The 17293-nt window shown below is 41.8% G+C and overlaps 2 protein-coding genes and 1 long non-coding RNA gene across 3 annotated transcripts; 2 read left to right on the forward strand and 1 right to left on the reverse strand.

Annotated features, from left to right (window-relative positions):
- The first annotated feature begins 333 nt into the window (after nucleotides 1-333).
- On the forward strand, nucleotides 334-5676 carry LOC105048637 (phospho-2-dehydro-3-deoxyheptonate aldolase 2, chloroplastic). Its single transcript, XM_010928022.4, has 5 exons — nucleotides 334-952; nucleotides 1047-1324; nucleotides 2255-2531; nucleotides 2632-2877; nucleotides 5195-5676. Exons 1-5 carry the CDS (start codon nucleotides 419-421, stop codon nucleotides 5474-5476), a joined length of 1617 nt encoding a protein of 538 aa, XP_010926324.1. The 5' UTR covers nucleotides 334-418; the 3' UTR covers nucleotides 5477-5676.
- Nucleotides 5677-9154: 3478 nt separating this feature from the next.
- Nucleotides 9155-9782, reverse strand: LOC114914383 (uncharacterized). The gene is made up of 2 exons (XR_003801437.2): nucleotides 9657-9782; nucleotides 9155-9365 (listed from the first exon to the last, which is right to left on the reverse strand). It is a non-coding gene; the product is annotated as an uncharacterized lncRNA (long non-coding RNA).
- A 1451-nt stretch (nucleotides 9783-11233) lies between these two features.
- Nucleotides 11234-12461, forward strand: LOC105036952 (small heat shock protein, chloroplastic). Its single transcript, XM_010912668.4, has 2 exons — nucleotides 11234-11683; nucleotides 11758-12461. The coding sequence occupies exons 1-2, from the start codon at nucleotides 11461-11463 to the stop codon at nucleotides 12180-12182; spliced, it is 648 nt and encodes a 215-aa protein (XP_010910970.1). The 5' UTR covers nucleotides 11234-11460; the 3' UTR covers nucleotides 12183-12461.
- Nucleotides 12462-17293: the final 4832 nt, after the last annotated feature.

Raw genomic sequence — 17293 nt, forward strand, 5'->3', positions numbered from 1 at the left:
CTCCAAATTCAAGTCTTGAAAATTAAAATTATTTGAAAAAGGAAAAAGAGAGACCTGCCTCCGGCGGCTCGGCTCAAAGCCGTCCACATCGGCTTCACCAGCCGATCTCAATCGGTGAATCAATCCTAGAAGGTTAGGAAAATAATTAGTCGATATAGATATTTTAATTCGGTTTGGTACCATATTAGTAGATATTGCTATTTCAATCCACAATTTCATCAATTTTTAAATGGATATAAATTTTTTATCCCATTCCCGAAATACCCCTCCTCAACTACCACCCCACCAACCCCCGCTCTCAGGTGATTCGCATTCCGCTCCATAAATCTCCCCTCTTCCCCCTCGAGCGCTCTCAGGGTTTCCTCTCTCTCTAGTTGGAAACAAACGAACAAACAAAGGAACGAAGAGAGAGAAGGAAATGGCCCTAGCAAGCAGCTCCACTCTCTCCGCCACCAACCCCCTCCACCAACTCTCCTCCTCCTCCGCCGCTGCCACTGCCGGCGGCCAGCAGCACCGCCTTGCCTCCCTCCTCCCCGTCCAGCCCCGCCGCGCTGTCCCTCGCCCGATCTCCGCCGTCCATGCGGCAGAGCCCGCTAAGAACCCGGCCGTCGCCGAGAAGACCCAGGCGGCCACGGCGGCGCCAGTGAAGTGGTCGCTGGACAGCTGGAAGTCGAAGAAGGCGCTGCAGCTGCCGGAGTACCCGGACAAGAAGGAGCTGGAGTCGGTGCTCCGGACGATGGAGAGCTTCCCGCCGATCGTGTTCGCTGGCGAGGCTCGACACCTTGAGGAACGCCTCGCCGACGCCGCCGTCGGCAAGGCCTTCCTTCTCCAGGGGGGCGACTGCGCCGAGAGCTTTAAGGAGTTCCACGCCAACAACATCCGCGACACCTTCCGCATCCTCCTCCAGATGGGCGCCGTCCTCATGTTCGGCGGCCAGATGCCCGTCGTCAAGGTAAGATGCCCTTCCAATCCCCTACGATCTGCATTCTGGGCCGTCGGATTGGCGGGATCTAGGGCCGTGATCACTCGATTCGGTGGTGGCGCAGGTGGGGCGGATGGCGGGCCAGTTCGCGAAGCCGAGGTCGGACCCGTTCGAGGAGCGGAACGGCGTGAAGCTTCCGAGCTATAGGGGGGATAACATTAACAGCGATGCGTTTGACGAAAAGTCGAGGACGCCGGACCCCCAGAGGATGATCAGGGCCTACTGCCAGGCGGCGGCGACGCTTAACCTCCTCCGGGCCTTCGCCACCGGAGGGTACGCCGCGATGCAGCGGGTGACGCAGTGGAATCTCGACTTCACCGAGCACAGTGAGCAGGGCGACCGGTGAGTTGTGTGATTTTTTTTCTGCTGATCTTGGTTTCGAGGATCCGTTTCATCGCCACCGATTAGAATGCTGTTCGTTTGGAGTTTTTGTCTGGTTTTAAACTCTGTGTAGCGTTCGCACTTATTTTGTTCGTATATTAGCCTTTTCTCAAAAAGGTCGATCGGTGTTGTGCTGTTTCTTTTATGTAGAAATAATAAATATTTATATATTAGCTTTGAATTCTTCCGATCATGTGTTCATAATTTTCCTTATATGCTTTTATTTTACGAGAAAGAAGAAGACTTAGAGTTCCCATATTAACTCTTTTACAACTTTATATTGCTGAATTTTGGATCAGTTTTTCTCTATAAAAGTTGTGTTGTTCCATTTATTTTATAATGAATTTGATTTCCTATGATAAATGTACATTTTTTCTAGATACATATTAAATCCAGCACCGACAAATAACGGATTGACTTCCATAATTCAAAGTTAGGAGATTGTGACATCTAGAAATATAAAATATATTCACATGAATTCCACTCTACCAATTGGCTTGTTATTCCACAATATTATTTTCCTTTATAATGTTCTAAGCTGTCACTCTTAGAATACGCCCTGCTTTATTCTTTCTGTTTGGTCTTAGAGTTTGGAAAAGGATATCTACCACAATTAAGGCGTGTTTTTATCAATAGTTCAGTCCTCTAGAAAGAAAGTGACTCGGCTGGGAAAGATAAAAATATATGCCTTTGACATCCTAAAGGGAAAAAGGAAATTATGGACTGTGACTTTCCTCCTAATTCAGGGAAAGAAAAAGAGATTTCTGGAATTGAATAGCCAGTTACTAAGTCAAGACTGAGACCTGTTCTAGTTACCATCGAGACCTTTTTGAAATCCAAAGTCTAAAACCTGCTTCTTGTCTTGCTGTTTCTGTGGGAACGAGCTTGCAGGTACCGAGAGCTTGCCCACCGAGTGGATGAGGCACTGGGGTTCATGTCAGCAACAGGGCTAACCGTGGACCACCCAATCATGACGACGACTGAATTCTGGACCTCTCATGAGTGCCTCCTCCTCCCTTACGAGCAGGCCCTTACTCGTGAGGACTCGACCTCTGGCCTCTTTTATGACTGCTCTGCCCACTTCCTCTGGGTCGGGGAGCGCACTCGCCAGCTTGACGGAGCGCATGTTGAGTTCCTTCGTGGCATTGCCAATCCCCTTGGCATCAAGGTGGCTACAAAACTTCATTTTCTCCTTCCAAAGAAACTCCTATTAGTATGTGATTGTGTGGAGACTAAAGATGGTTGCTTCAATGGATGAATTGACGCAGGTAAGTGATAAGATGGACCCGAGGGAGTTGGTGAAGCTAATTGAAATACTGAACCCTCATAACAAGCCGGGGAGAATCACAATAATTACGAGGATGGGGGCTGAGAACATGAGGGTGAAGCTTCCCCACCTCATCCGAGCAGTTCGTGGGTCAGGCCAAATGGTCACCTGGGTCTGTGATCCTATGCATGGCAATACCATCAAGGCCCCCTGTGGCCTCAAGACTAGACCGTTTGATGCCATCCGGGTATGTGCAACTTCCCTCTCATTTGTCATTTTATCCAATATTGCACTCAAAGCTCTTATAAGTATATTGCATTTCATTTAAACAAAAATAGTCTCAATCAAGGTTTTAAATATCATGGGATGAGGTTTTAAATATCATGGGATGAGGTCGTCCATGCAATGAGATGCATCCTGTGCTGATACATCAGATGTTGGATGTACCTTTTTGTCCCAGACTCTTAGTCTATTTTTTCATTCATCCTGTCCCGATATTTGGGAAAGTTGGGATGCCGCCATCCACCGGAGTTTAAAACCTTGATCTCAACTAACTTTTTGTTTTCTTATTGACTTTATATTTTCACATTTTAATTCTAGCTTTAATGTCTTGGACTAGAATAATAGTTAAGTATGAAAAAATAAAAGCTATTGTGAAACATTAAGTGCATATTTTTGAACTAAAGTTGGTTTTCAGGTGGTACATCTGTAGCTCTGTACCACCTCACAGCAAATAAACCCATCAGAAAACCTCATCCATTTCTGTCAATTTTATTTAGTTTCCATTTCCTTGGAGTTACTTCTAATCAATTCTTTCAATCATGAATTAATATATAATTGATCGGTCAACTGTTCCCTTGAGCTTTCAAAATGGTGATCGAGCATGACAAACTCTAGTCCATTGTCTACAACACTGAGGGTTTGGGGCTTATAGCTCCATTAAATGGTTGAGGAATGCCTGTATCTTGTCGCAAGCATCATTTTGGATTTTGGTCTTAGGGCAGGCATTCCCCTTCTAAACTGGTTCATCGGCCAACGATCCAACTCATCAATCAACGTATCCATGCAACGCATTATGGTAGCTGTCGACTTCATAAGTACTGAGGTTTTGCAGTAGTAACAAGTTACTACTTAAAATGATAAAATATAACATAAAAAGTTGATGTGAAGAGAAAAAAAGGATAATATGCAACCCTAGATTAGTTAATCAACTTGTACTAAGCAATCTTAGGGAAGATTTATCCTGAGTTTTGAGTAAAATTGTGATGACACTTTTAAGCTTTGATTCTCTCCATTCATCATAAAAAGCAGAAATCTATTAAAGAGAATATTTAATTATTCATGCTAAAGTAACCTCAAGTGAGGAACAGAGACACGAACCCAGAAATGTTGACCACGTAAATTGGGTGAAATGGTGTCATTGGTAATGACATATGTCTACTCATTGCCCACTAAAATAATTATCCAAAATGGTCATAGTAGTGGTTGGTGCAGTCCTCAGATTTGAGGTTAAGATTAGTGTGGGGGAGATTAATCTATATTAAATGGCGTTACTAAGTTGTTTAGTGTGTGTTCTGTGTTTATTCATAGATATTAAAGGCAGACCCAGGCGCTAACCTTTTCTTTGGCATATGAGTAGTTAAGATTCCTCTAGTTTGAATTAAATATCCCATGGCATATTTTCTGATTTGCCGAGCCGATCCATGGCATGCACAAACAATGCTTATTTGTTGACCGAGAACGTAGGAGCTGTAGATGCCAAAAAAAGGACCATCTGATGTGGTTTAGTTTGCTAAATGTATTATCTACCTGCATCAAATTAGGTAAGAAAAATGTTAAACCAAACATCAGCCCTCATAACAACATTAAAATCAGAACTAATGCTTGTTTAGGAGGAGAGCCATGTGGTTGGATGGCAGGCCTCCCACAAAACAAATATTTCAGGCACTAATTTGATTTTTCTGGCTTTTTTTAAAAGGAATGATGTTAGTTTAGCATTACTTGTTTAGTATTTGACCCTGCAGCCTTTGCTGGATGCCCTAGCCATTTCCCAGGCTCTCTCGGCAATCAAACCCTAATTCTTCATCACCCATCTCAAAATCATTGGCTTTATCTCTCTTAGGGGCATGTTGGGATCTCTTATTGCATCTTTGGGGTCCACAATTAAAGTTGATGGAAAGTTTGTAGAAGTTTAAGACCTCACAAATCCTAATCCTTCAAGGATGCGTTTGGTTCGCAATTAGAATTGGAATGAAAATTAAAATGGTCATATTCTCTAATGCATTTGATTCGTAATCGAAACCGGAATTAGAATCGAAATGGAATTTGAATATTAAGAAAAAAAATATGGATTGAGTTTTGGAAGATTAGAAAATGAGACTCTCCCCAGCTATATGGTTGGAATGACAGTTATTCTCATTCCCATTTTATAATTCAACTTCTTCCAATCAAACATGCCATAAAAGTTCAGATAGAATAGATCATCTTTCATTCTCGATAAGATGAAAATCTATTGCCTTATTGCTCTTATTGCTGGTGATAATGCTTTTTTCCTTTCTTGGCAGGCGGAGGTGCGAGCATTTTTTGATGTACATGAGCAGGAAGGGAGCCACCCTGGAGGTGTTCATCTGGAGATGACAGGGCAGAATGTGACGGAGTGCATTGGTGGGTCTCGGGCCGTGACCTTCGATGACCTGGGATCACGCTACCACACCCACTGTGACCCAAGGCTCAACGCATCTCAGTCACTGGAGCTTGCCTTCATCATTGCAGAGCGTCTTAGAAAGAGGAGGATCCGGTTGCCGCGCTCCAACAATTTTAGCTCTTTGCCCCCCTCGCCTTTCTGAGGCCATGAAGTTTGGTGGAATCTGCAATATTTACTTATAGTTTTATTTGTTGATGGTTTCTCTTACTATAAATTATATAAGTTAATATATCAGGTAATGTACTTTCTGTTTTTAAAGCTATATGTACAAGTGATCTAGACGGTTGGCCTTCGATCTTTGATAAGGAAATAAGAGCAGTAGAATGGCTGCTGTTACGTTCAGCCGTTGGGTTGTGAAGACTCTGTTTGATGAGGCACTGGATGGCACTGTGGTGGGGTTAAGTCTAGGGGTACGCTTTCATCCTTGATGCAAGCAGATTCAAAGCAAGGGTTTTTTTTCTCTTCTTTCCTTCCTTCCCTCCCACCTAATTTTCATTCCTCCCTATCCATCTTTATGTCATTATGTGAATCTTATTGCTCTTTTGCCAATCAAATTTGTTGATAACTGGTTCTTAGGAGGGAAATTAAAAAAATCATGGAAAGCAGTTGTTGCGGTTGAGTCAAGCTAGGCTCATGAGGTTGGATCCGTGTTCAGTTCGATGTAAAGGTATTGTCTGTTTTGGAGGTTCCCCAGGACGTATTTCGTATGGTGTGGGTGTATCTCTCACTGTTTTGTCCTCTTGGGTCCGTGTCAAAACGATCGGATCCAAAAAGTGTCTCTATGTGAGAGGAGGGTATCTGAATCTAACAAGATATGATTGTATGACTGAATAATCGATGTGGGATTAAAGTCCGTACATCTTCCGCAACAGTGGCTCCTCCAATCAGAAAATCACTGCATATTGAGAAAAATCTGCATGGATCATCGATATTACGATCGAATCAAGTCACACTCATGAGGTTAGAAACTGTATTCAGTCTGATGTAAAGGTATTGTCCGTTTTGAAGGTCCATTAAAATGTATTTCAGTGTGGATGTACTTTTCATGGCTTTATCCTTTGGATCCATATCAAAATGATGGGATCCAAAAAAATGCCTTCATGTGAAAGAAAGATATTCAAACCTAACAAGATACGATTGTCCGGCTGAACAATCGATATGAGAATAAAATTCGCACCGCCTCCGCAACAGCAGCCGTGCAGGATTTTCGCTTTTGCTTGCACTTGCAATGTACCCCGCTGTCGCGGAAGCTATTCTCGCAGCTGCTTGAAAACGGAACCCGCGTTAAAGAAAGATGTTTAAAAGTGACAAGTCAAAGAACGACCTTTGTTAGTTAAAAAAAAAAAGAGAGACCTTTATCGCGAATGATAGTCCATAGTGATTAGTGACGTGTGCAAATAAATGTGACTGATGCTCCTTTAGGATTTTTTTCTAAAGAACTTGTTATTCCGTTATAATGGATCAACCAGAACCGTTGTTCAGAGTTACAACAGCTGTAACAGCCATTATCTATCCAAAAAAAATATTTTTTCAATGTTTTAATCTTAAAATAGTTATTAAAATAACGATTATTATAATGGTGGACGCCATAGGTAAACGTCCAGTGAGGCAGTGGGGGAGGAAATAAAAGAATTAAAAGGTTTCGAAACTATTACTTTATTTTAGTTATACAATTATGGCCTGAGATATGTTGGCTGATGAAATAATTATAATTATTTTTGGTAAAAAATAATTATAAATTTCTTTGACAATTTATATAAAAACATAAATTAAGAAGAATAAAAATATGTTGAAAAATAAGAGGTATATAGAATTAAAGAAATCTGTAAATATATCATTAAATATTTAATAGGATAAAAAATAAAAAATATATTAATAAATAAAAGATATCTAACATGAGAAAATATATAACTAAATTAATAAATAAAAATATTAATAGATCTGAAAGTGAAAATGAAAGAAAACCACCGTCTAAAATAATAATTTACTATTACCGTATGGTAAGCTCTCTAGGTAGTTTTAAGATCTCATATGTTAGGATTTGACATCTCGAGATTCAGCTCACACTGAGCCCATAGTGAGGTCCGCGATGACAAAAGAAATCTAATGAGTCTAAGATCAGTTCAAACGAAGTCTAGATGGAGAAGATACGTTCGAGAGAAATTCGGAACAGGCGATACGACCCATGAGACGGTGGAGGCTGCGGTGGAGTGAGCGCGTGTGGCGACACGGGCCAGCTGCGAGACCCAGCATGCGAACACACAGACGCATGCGACCTAGTATGCGGACGCACGGACGCGTGCAGTGCGCAACCCAGGCCCAGGCGGGCGCGCACAGGCACGGCCCACATGGATCCTCACACAGTTTATGCACGATGCGTGGACCGACGGTCCATGTTGATCACTATGGAAAGACCGAGCATTTTTCGTCCGATTTTTCGTGGTCCACCATGGATCGGACACGATTCGAAAGTGATTCTCACGATCCACGATAGATTTTCGTGGATCGATGCGCGATCGAATGGCTACGGATGATTCCGATCATGATCGGACGACTATTGGCGATTTCAAGGAGATCAGCGGGCATGCAGCGCACGATCTGGTGCGATCCAACGGCCAAAAGTCATCCAATGTTTGATCAAACGGCATGAAAGTGTTGTCGAGCATGATCCAACGGTGAGAGGCGTGTTTGGATGCTGAAAGGAATTTGTCTATGATACTGTTTGGGTTTTAGGGCCTTTAAGAGGTCCTGTGGGCGAAACATCAGAGATCGAAAGTGCAGTGTGGTGTTGTGTGTTCGGCTGAGGACCCAGAGCAGTAGTAGATCGAGAGGAGCCGGCAGAGAGCAAAGACAGAGTGCTTTAGGAAGACTGTCAGACAGTAGACAGCGATCGCTTCAGAAGATCTTTCTGAAAAAAGAGTTTTTATGAGGAAGAGCTTCTTGTAAGGGGGAGATTGGGTGCACGAGAGTTGAGAGTTGAGAGTGTGATCTTCTCTTATAATTTTCTCTTTTTTTCATAGTGAAGCTTGCATGCTTCATGGAAGCGAATCTTTTGGCTGATCCACGTATTTTATTATCTTCTTATTTTATTTTATTTTTACTATAATATGTGATATCAAAAAGATTCTATAAAGATGGTGTTTTGACCAGGCATCTCCAACATTGCACAACCATTGATATCTCATGTATACCATCTTCTACCAAGGGTCATGGGCAAAGTCTCGGCAGGGCCGGTCCTGACATTTTTTAGACCTAAGGCTAAATGAAAAAATGGCACATTCTCTATTAAAAATTAACATACTTTAAATGTTAATTATCATTGAAAAATTAATCTACGTGCAATAATTTTCTATAGATATATTCGTTAAGCAGTGTATAAAACCCATCATTAACCTATTTAATTATTTTTCTTGTTATAATATTGTAGAAAGCCATCCTTGCACCCTATTAGAACATCAATACAAGGTCTAAGCCTGGGGCTTGGGGCGGTCGCCCAGTTTGATCTATCTCAAGGCCGGCCCTGAGTCTCGGATAATGCTGCAGTGGCTACGTCGGGCTACACATGATTCAATTAGATGATTGAAGCAAACTTTTGTACAAATGGAATGGCAACGATTCCAGCCGATTCCCCTTTAACCGTTGCAGCACGCCTACTTTTCTACTCTAATGTCTTCTCTTCCATTTCCTTCTTTTTGGCTGCTCCGAATACTTATTGCACTTATAGGCCGCAATGCAATTGAAACAAAAAAGAGAAAAGAAAAGAAAGAATAGAAATAACTAAGGAATGAACAAAAACAAGGGAAATAATAAAGCAATCACATACATAGGGGAAAGAGTAAAGAGATTTTATAATTTTCAGTAGAAAATGTAACAACGAACGATATATACAAGAAAGAAAAGATTAAAATATACCAATGTTGGAGTTTGGAGGGGTGTGAAATATCTACCCATAGATCGAATACGCCGCTTGAGATAATTTGCTTTGGTTGATGGTTGGAAACCAACCTCCTCTTCTGCCCAATCCAACAATCCTTCAAGGTCAAAAAAAAAACAACTTTCAAAGGTCAAACAAACAACTGTCAAAGGTTTTAAAATAATTTGAGCCTCTTCAACCTAAGCCCAAACTTCTTCGCCATCTTTTGGCACCAAAAGAATATCGAAGATTGCTAAAAGAAAGAGTGAGAAAGAAAGAAGAGATCAAAAAAATCCTTATTCTCAAAAGAGAAGACCCAATATTCAATCAAAGCTGTAGAAAGAGTTATTCTTAACATAAAAAAAAAAAAAAGAAAAAAAAATGTTGAAACGGAGAAAAGAAAGCATACTTTGTATTAGGCGATGGGATATCAAGATAGGATTCTTAGAGCACCCTTCCTTCTTAGCCCCCATTGAGAGTTGAGACATCTTCTCTTCCCCCCCCCTCTCTCTCTCTCTCTCTCTCTCGGCTTGATTCTCGCAATGGGAGGGGTGTGGAAACAAATTTCAATCAGAAAACAAACTATAAGAAGAGTCTGATTAATTAGAAATTCCAAAATTAAATTTAGTAAAACACATGGCTTTTTGATGTGGCATCCTAGATTTTCTATAATTTTTTAGGTTTTTTTTTAAAAATTTTGGATGGGCAAAACTTTCCCTATCCTATTCATGTAATAGGTACAGAAAAGCAGTTTCATTAAATAATGGACAATAATAAAAAATAACGTTATTATCTTTTTATTTACTTTTTTTATTAGATAAAATAATAATATTTTTTGGGATCTTGCAATTTTTTTGAGAAAAAAGTTGTGTATTTTAAAATAATTTTTTAATTAAAAAGGTATAGATAAAAATAATAATCTCTATTCACGTTACGTCGATCCATCAAATGAAAAATAATAAAAAATAATAGCCACCTAATTTTTTCACGTTATTTATCTCAAAAACATAATGCGAGGTGGTAAAAACTGTCATGAAGGTTATAACACTGTTATCAACCATGATACATCAACCAGGAGACATTCTAGTGATTATAAAATAAAGAGCACATATTTTTAAATTGTAGGTGACGAAGATTTATGGACATACTAATATATACCTTTGAGATACATCTCATGGATATGTGGTAAATATAAAAGATGTTTTTTATATCGGGCTCTCCTTATGTTTATAAATCGAACTTCAAACGAATATCGTGAGGTGAAAAAAAATATTTATTGTAATGATGATATCATATCAAATTTGTAATAAATCAATAAAAATCTTTATATTTCATCGATTGTCATGTATTTCATCGATTCTCATGAATTATATCCCAGATTATTTTCGTGTATTTCATTCGTTCTCGACTGTTGATTGATTTGTTACAATAGTGACGTGATATCACCATTACAACGAATATTTTCTCGTGAGATGGAATCATCTTTTTTGTGGTCTAAGATTTTAAGAATGCGCTGTACATCTTTCGCTCGCCAACCATGCGTCATCATCCTCGAAAAAATATTCATTGCAATGATAATACCACATCATATTTATCACAAATCAATAAAAATCTTTATATTTCATCGATTCTAGTATATTTCATTGATTTCTATGGATGTGACCTCATGCTACCCTTATATTTCACTGATTTATAATTTTTCATTAGTTTGTTATAAATATGTCATGATTTCACTGTTGCAACGAATATTTTCTTGTGGATCTCATCTTCCGGTGTTTGGTGGAACATCCTGAACAGACCCTGCAAACACATAAGCACATGTTTCAACAAAAACCACACCCACATACGTAAGTGTATTAGGTGTAGATTCTCCAAGGTGATCCAACGAACAATACCCAAGTTCATTTGTTCCAGACCTCGCCACGATCCTAAGCACCAGCGACCCTATTTTTATGCCCGTCCGATCTTAATCAGACGCTCGGTGAAACACGTGCGCGGCTCCTCCTGATCTCGCCACGTACGATCCTCCGGCGCTCCTTCTAGCGTGTTCCCATCCTTTCGTCGCTCGAAGCTTCGGCACTGCTCTCTCTGCTTTGCTCTCGAGAGTTCTCTCCCATCCTTTATCTTCTGCCACAAACCCCTCCATTTTGCTGCACGGACGCGAATCACCATACGAAAGAGAAGAGATTGAGAAAAGTCTCGTCGTGATCGCCATGATTGCCTCCCCGGTCTCCAAACTCCTAGAGAAGCTCCGCTTCTCCCCCATCCGCTCCGCCGTCGCGACCACCCCATTCCGATCGTTCTCCGCCGAGGCCCGCGACCTCGCCAGAGATACACAACCCGTCGATATCGACCGCGGCACCGACGTCTCCCCCGCCCCCGCGACCCGCCGCCGCCGTCGCCGCGGCGGCGATCTTTTCCCCAGCTTCTTCTCCGGTACTCCTCTTCTTCTTCCCCCAATTTGTTCGATCGCTGGGTCGATTAATCTCGTCTAACTCTTCTCGTTTTAGGGGGTCCAGATGCGTTTGATCCGTTCAACCCGACGAGGAGTCTGAGCCAGGTGTTGAACCTGATGGACCAGATGATGGAGAGCCCGTTCGCGGCGGTGAGGGGGATGCGGCGCGGGTGGGACGCGAGGGAGGAGGAGGACGCGCTGTACTTGAGTGTCGAAATGCCCGGCCTGGGGAAGGAGGACGTGAGTGTGACGGTGGAGCAGAACGCGCTGGTGATAAAGGGGGAAGGCGGGGAAGAGGAGGGGAAGGGCGAAGAGGAGGGTAGCGGGCGGAGAAGGTACAGCAGCCGGATCGAACTGCCGCCGAATTTGTACAATATAGGCGAGATTAAGGCGGAGATGAAGAATGGGGTGCTCAAGTTGGTGGTGCCCAAGGTGAAGGAGGAGGAGCGCAAGGACGTGGTCCAGGTCCAGATCGAGTGAGGATATATATAGAGAGTATTTGCTAGCTTCCATGTTTGCTACTTTGCTTGTTGTGTTCGTAGCGTGTTTGCGAGTTTGTTCGAAGTCGCAGACGTAAAGCTTTTCGAGCATGTTAGTATCCAAACTTTGTGTAGAATGGAATTTAGGTTTAGGATTTAGGAATGTCTAATTTCTAATGACTTTTGAACTGAAGGATACCGGTGTCCATGGAAGAGCAAAGCCGGCCTTTGGCTGATTACCGTACAATATTGTTGAATCACAAATATATATTTTATATTAGATTCAGTGTGTCAAAGTTATCGATCAGACGAGATTTTAGTTTCTTTTGATAAGTATTTGTGGAAAATAGAATGCAAAGGTTAAATATATAATTTTTGTTTTTATTGTATTTTATATATACATCCTATTTCTCATTAATTAATATAATTTTTTAAGATATTTCAAATTAGTTAACTTATTGTTTTATAAAAAATCTCCCTCCCTCTCTCTCTCTCTCTCTCTCTCAACTGTGAGTCTGTAATTGTTTTAAACCTGTTGATTTGTAAGAACACATTTTGAATATTGGGAGGGAGTGGTTGTAGATGCACTCAACCTCATGAATTCCCTATTTGTCCGTTCAAATCTCGATTGTGTGGTTGCACCTAGTTGCAATCTAAACCCCGCTCTGCTGTGATTGAAGATGTTTTTGGGTTTTTTTTTTTAAAAAGATCCAGACACCAAAGATTTGCAGACTACCAATTTGTCTTTCTTAAACACAAAAACAGGAAATGAAAATAAATCAATTCTTATAAAATATGGAACAACACAAAAACACATCAAAGGGAAATGCTATCACATTCAAAACAGCAGACACAGATCAAAATTCCAAATCACGCGAGTTCAGATGATTTCTCATGGTCCCTGGGATAGCACTAGCGAATAGAAAGAAAATGATGTTGCGGCGATTGCAACACCCTACTGGCTTTGGCTCCACCGTGGAGACCGCATGGAGCGAAACCAAACGGGAAACAATCAAGCGAATCCCACCACCTTCCCCTTGGATCCTTGCGCTAAATCGAGACACATCCGTGCACGGAAAATATCAGGTCATGGTACAAAATTAGCCCGCAGCGTGCCGTTGCGTCCGCTTGCATGCGCCCATTTGATCGCCTTATCTCTCCAGCCCGAATCATTCGCCGACTCAGCTATATTTGCTACCCAAATTTGGATCAGCGAGTTTCGATTGCCAAAATTATCCTCTACGTGGAAACGGAGACTTCTAGCTGCGCTCAAACTAGATTTGGGCATTGAGCCATGCCAGAAGACTCCACCCAAATTAGACTTGGGCACTGCATTGTGCCTGACACGGCCCGGCTCGGCTTTGGCCCATCAAGCCACGATCCAAACGGGTCGTGTTGGGCACGGTCTATTTATCCCAGATCTCAGCCTGGCATAATCCTAGGCTAAGGATCTGATGGGTCATGTCTGGCACGGCCCGTGACCCGCCAGGCCCATAGGACGATCCATATATATTTTTTTAAATCAGCTCAAATAGACCGTGTCTGGTACGGTTTGTTTAAGACCATTACGGATCGTATCTAGCACGGTCCGTTTAAGGCCGTTACGGGTTAGACCCATCTCGTAACGGCTAAAATCCTCTCTTTTTTGGTTTTTTTGGGTTATAACCGCTAGTTTGGGAAATGATCATTTTGACCTCTCCAACAGTCAAAAAATGGCTAGATTATGGGGTATTTTGAAAAAATAAAAGTTTTGATGATAAAATTTCTTCATCTGTATCTTCTTCATCTTTAAGCAACGGATTAGAATTTTATTTACGAGATAAAATATCTTCTGCATTGGATGAAAATTAAATAGAAAATCTTAATGTGTTGGCCTAGTGGAAGAGTGTAAAAAATCAATATCCTGTTATATCTGCAATTGCACGTGATATTTTAACTGTGTCGATATCTACAGTAGCATCGGAATCAGCTTTTAGTATAGGTCGGCATGTTTTGAATGAAAAAAGGAGTAGCATGATGGGCAAGACAATTGAGATACTGCTCTGCTTCAAAGATTGGCTAGATGTGGAGACGAGACTTCAGGATAAAGGAGGATATAATACTGGATCTGATGATGAGGACAACACAAACGGCATACATAATTAGTTAAGATTTATTTTTAATTCTTAATTTCTTAAAATTGTATATTTTTACTTTTTATTTGTTGAGGTAGGTCACCTTTATTTTCTTCTCTCTCCCTCATTATATTCTGGGGGTCAGGCCTAGCCCCCTCCCTCCTTTGTACAATTTTGATTTATATTAATAAACTGATAGGGTTCCATATCAAATTCTCCACCATTACAAAGTGTTTTTTACTTTTACAAAAAAAAATTCAATATCTTCAATTTTTTTTATTTATTCCCTAGCCTGTTTATTTTATAAAAATTATTTTTTAAAATAAAAATTTTAAAAACACCTCATGCCTAATAGACTGTGCCACGGCCCATATGGGCTAGCATGCGGGCTTGGGCACGTGCCGTGCCGTGTCTGGCCCGGTGGGCTGTGCGAGCCCAGGCTCTGTAGGGCTGTGCCAGGCCTGGGCCGTGGGCCACCAAACCCCCAACTTGGTCCGGCCCCTAGTATATGGCACGGCCCGCTATAGTGCTTGGCAAGCTATGCTAGGCACGGCCCAGTTCGTGTCGGGCTGTTAAGTGGAGTCTTCTATTTAGAACTTGATTCTTGTAAATTTTTAATTAAGCAGGGAATCAATTCAAGTTTTTGAACCAAGGTTGGTTCAAGCTTGAATTAGAGCTTGACCTAAAACTTGGTTTAATTGAATTAATATTCTTAGATCGAAACGTAAAAACATAAGTGTCAATTAAAGTCTTAATTATAAAGCTATAAAGCATTAGTTTTTTTTTGGTAAAATATAAAGCATAAGTCTAAAAAAATACCTATTGGGACAATCAATTCTGCTACCTCGATTTGCACTCGACGCACGATATCTCTGACTCGATAATGGTACTCGACCATATGTCGTCGATCGATGTCAGGCTAAATGGTTTAATCGGTCAAAGAAGTTGATGATTTGCCACACTGACTACTTTATCAATATTCGATACCGACAATCTATCGTCGATCATTTACTCAAATAGTGACCGACTAAGACAATCTGATATCCAGTTGGTAGCGGCATCCCGTCGGCATCTAGTCGGTAATGACATCCTATTGGCACGTCATCGACGATATCATCGACGACTCCAACATAACATTGGGATCACCGACTACTAGTCGGTATCACCAACCCCAGTTAGCTTATCAGAAACCATTAGCGCAATAAGTATGTAATCGTCAGTGCACTAAGTGCGTAATAGTTACTTCTATGATCAGGCCATCAGTTGCCCACTAAATAAGCATTAATTGCCCACTCCACGACACCATAAAGTCGAAATAAGTGAGATCTACGTGCCTAACTGTTACAAATGGTTACCAACAATTCGTCTATAAAAGGAAGGTAAATAAACAGTGTTAGTAAGACACTTTTGGACTGATATTCTGTCAATTTTGATATTCTACTTTCTGTTCGATCACTCTTCATTAACATAAGCACAGAGGATTTCTATTGGACACAACTCCGATCAGTGTGGACATCTTTTGCAAGTGCTCTTCATCGACGTCAGGCACTCCAGGAGATTAGCTGCAACAGATTGACGCGTCAGGAAGGGAGGCAGCATGAACAATCATTTTGCCATTGATCATGATAAGAATGGAGCACAACTCTCCACTGGCTCCACCAGGCAGTCTTTCCATCGGGAAGACCGTTCGCCACCACTAGCGGAGCCCAACACCTCGCATCCAATCGTTATGACGAACACCCAACAGTTTGCTGCTCTAATGTAGCAAGTTATTATGCTGACAGAGGCGGTGCACAACCTCCAACAGCAGCAATAACAATGATCAGGACTGGAGGAACCAACGTTGTACAAAGTGCCATCAAGGCACAGTTGCCGTGCTCCACGGCAATCACCTTCTTTTCCCCCTGAATGACGACAGGCTCTGCAGTCTTGTGTTGAGCCTCAACCATCCCGACACTCCCATTGTGCCGGCCACAAAGAGCGACGGTCTCCTTCTCCCTCTCGCCATCATAGTACAAAGAAAGGGAAGCACCCTGGCTCATCACCAAGTTCTTCTAGGGAAGATTCGATGCTGAAAGTATCCCAACGACAGTGATTCGATGACTATGAGCGCAAGCTTAAGGAGTTTGACCGTCGACTTGCACAAATCCAAGTGGATGACTGTGGGTTCTTCAATGACCTTAGCATCCACTTGATGCCGCCCTTTACCTGGTGCATCTTGGATGAATCTATTTTGGCTCGTTTCAAGATGCCGCATATGGAGCCATACGATAGCTCCACCGACCCCGTCGACCACTTAAAGAGCTACAAATCTTCATGATGATTCAGGACATGACCGACATCCTCATCTGTGTGGCTTTTTCGGTAACCCTTTGGAAGGCAGTTCGAGTTTGGTATTCGGGACTTAGTCCAAGGAGCATCAACTCCTTCGATCAACTCAACCAACAGTTCATGGTGCATTCCCACACTAGCAGAAAGTTGCCACACACTTCTGTAAACCTCTTCTCGATCAAGCAACGAAAAAGAGAATTACTGAGAGATTACATGGCATATTTCAATGCCACCATGTTGGAAGTCTATGATCTTGATCAGGATACGGCTATGGTGGCTGCTACTCAGGAACTTCGTGGCTCATGCTTCACTTACTTCTTAGATAAGACAGCCCCCAAGTCATTTTTTGAGTTCTTCATTCGAGCACAGAAATATATCTGTGCCGAAGAAGCTGCTGCTACTCGATGCGACAGTGAGGATAGAGGAGCTTCGAAGAAGAACAAGACTGAGGGAGGTTTAGGTCAAAGACGATCCGATAGGGATCCTTCTCGACGACAATCGATGTCGAGACTGAGGAGCCCAAGCTATAAGTACGACAGCTATACTCCGCTTGTGGTCCTCAATCTCAAATCTTCATAGAGATCGAGAAGGAAGAATATGTGAGGAAGCCCCCATCAATGTGAGCCCCACCACTTCTCGTAATCAGAACAAATATTGTCGATTCCAT

This window comes from Elaeis guineensis, chromosome 7 (genome assembly GCF_000442705.2).
Source record: "Elaeis guineensis isolate ETL-2024a chromosome 7, EG11, whole genome shotgun sequence".
NCBI classification, from domain to species: domain Eukaryota; kingdom Viridiplantae; phylum Streptophyta; class Magnoliopsida; order Arecales; family Arecaceae; genus Elaeis; species Elaeis guineensis.

What these genes read in the sequence shown, in the direction of transcription:
- LOC105036952 (XM_010912668.4), top strand. Translation starts at nt 11,461, where the DNA reads ATGATTGCCTCCCCGGTCTCCAAACTCCTAGAGAAGCTCCGCTTCTCC. An exon ending in TTTCCCCAGCTTCTTCTCCG is followed by an intron (nt 11,684 to 11,757) that starts GTACTCCTCTTC and finishes TTCTCGTTTTAG; the next exon opens with GGGGTCCAGATGCGTTTGAT.
- LOC105048637 (XM_010928022.4), top strand. Translation starts at nt 419, where the DNA reads ATGGCCCTAGCAAGCAGCTCCACTCTCTCCGCCACCAACCCCCTCCAC. An exon ending in GCCAGATGCCCGTCGTCAAG is followed by an intron (nt 953 to 1,046) that starts GTAAGATGCCCT and finishes GTGGTGGCGCAG; the next exon opens with GTGGGGCGGATGGCGGGCCA. An exon ending in CCAATCCCCTTGGCATCAAG is followed by an intron (nt 2,532 to 2,631) that starts GTGGCTACAAAA and finishes GAATTGACGCAG; the next exon opens with GTAAGTGATAAGATGGACCC.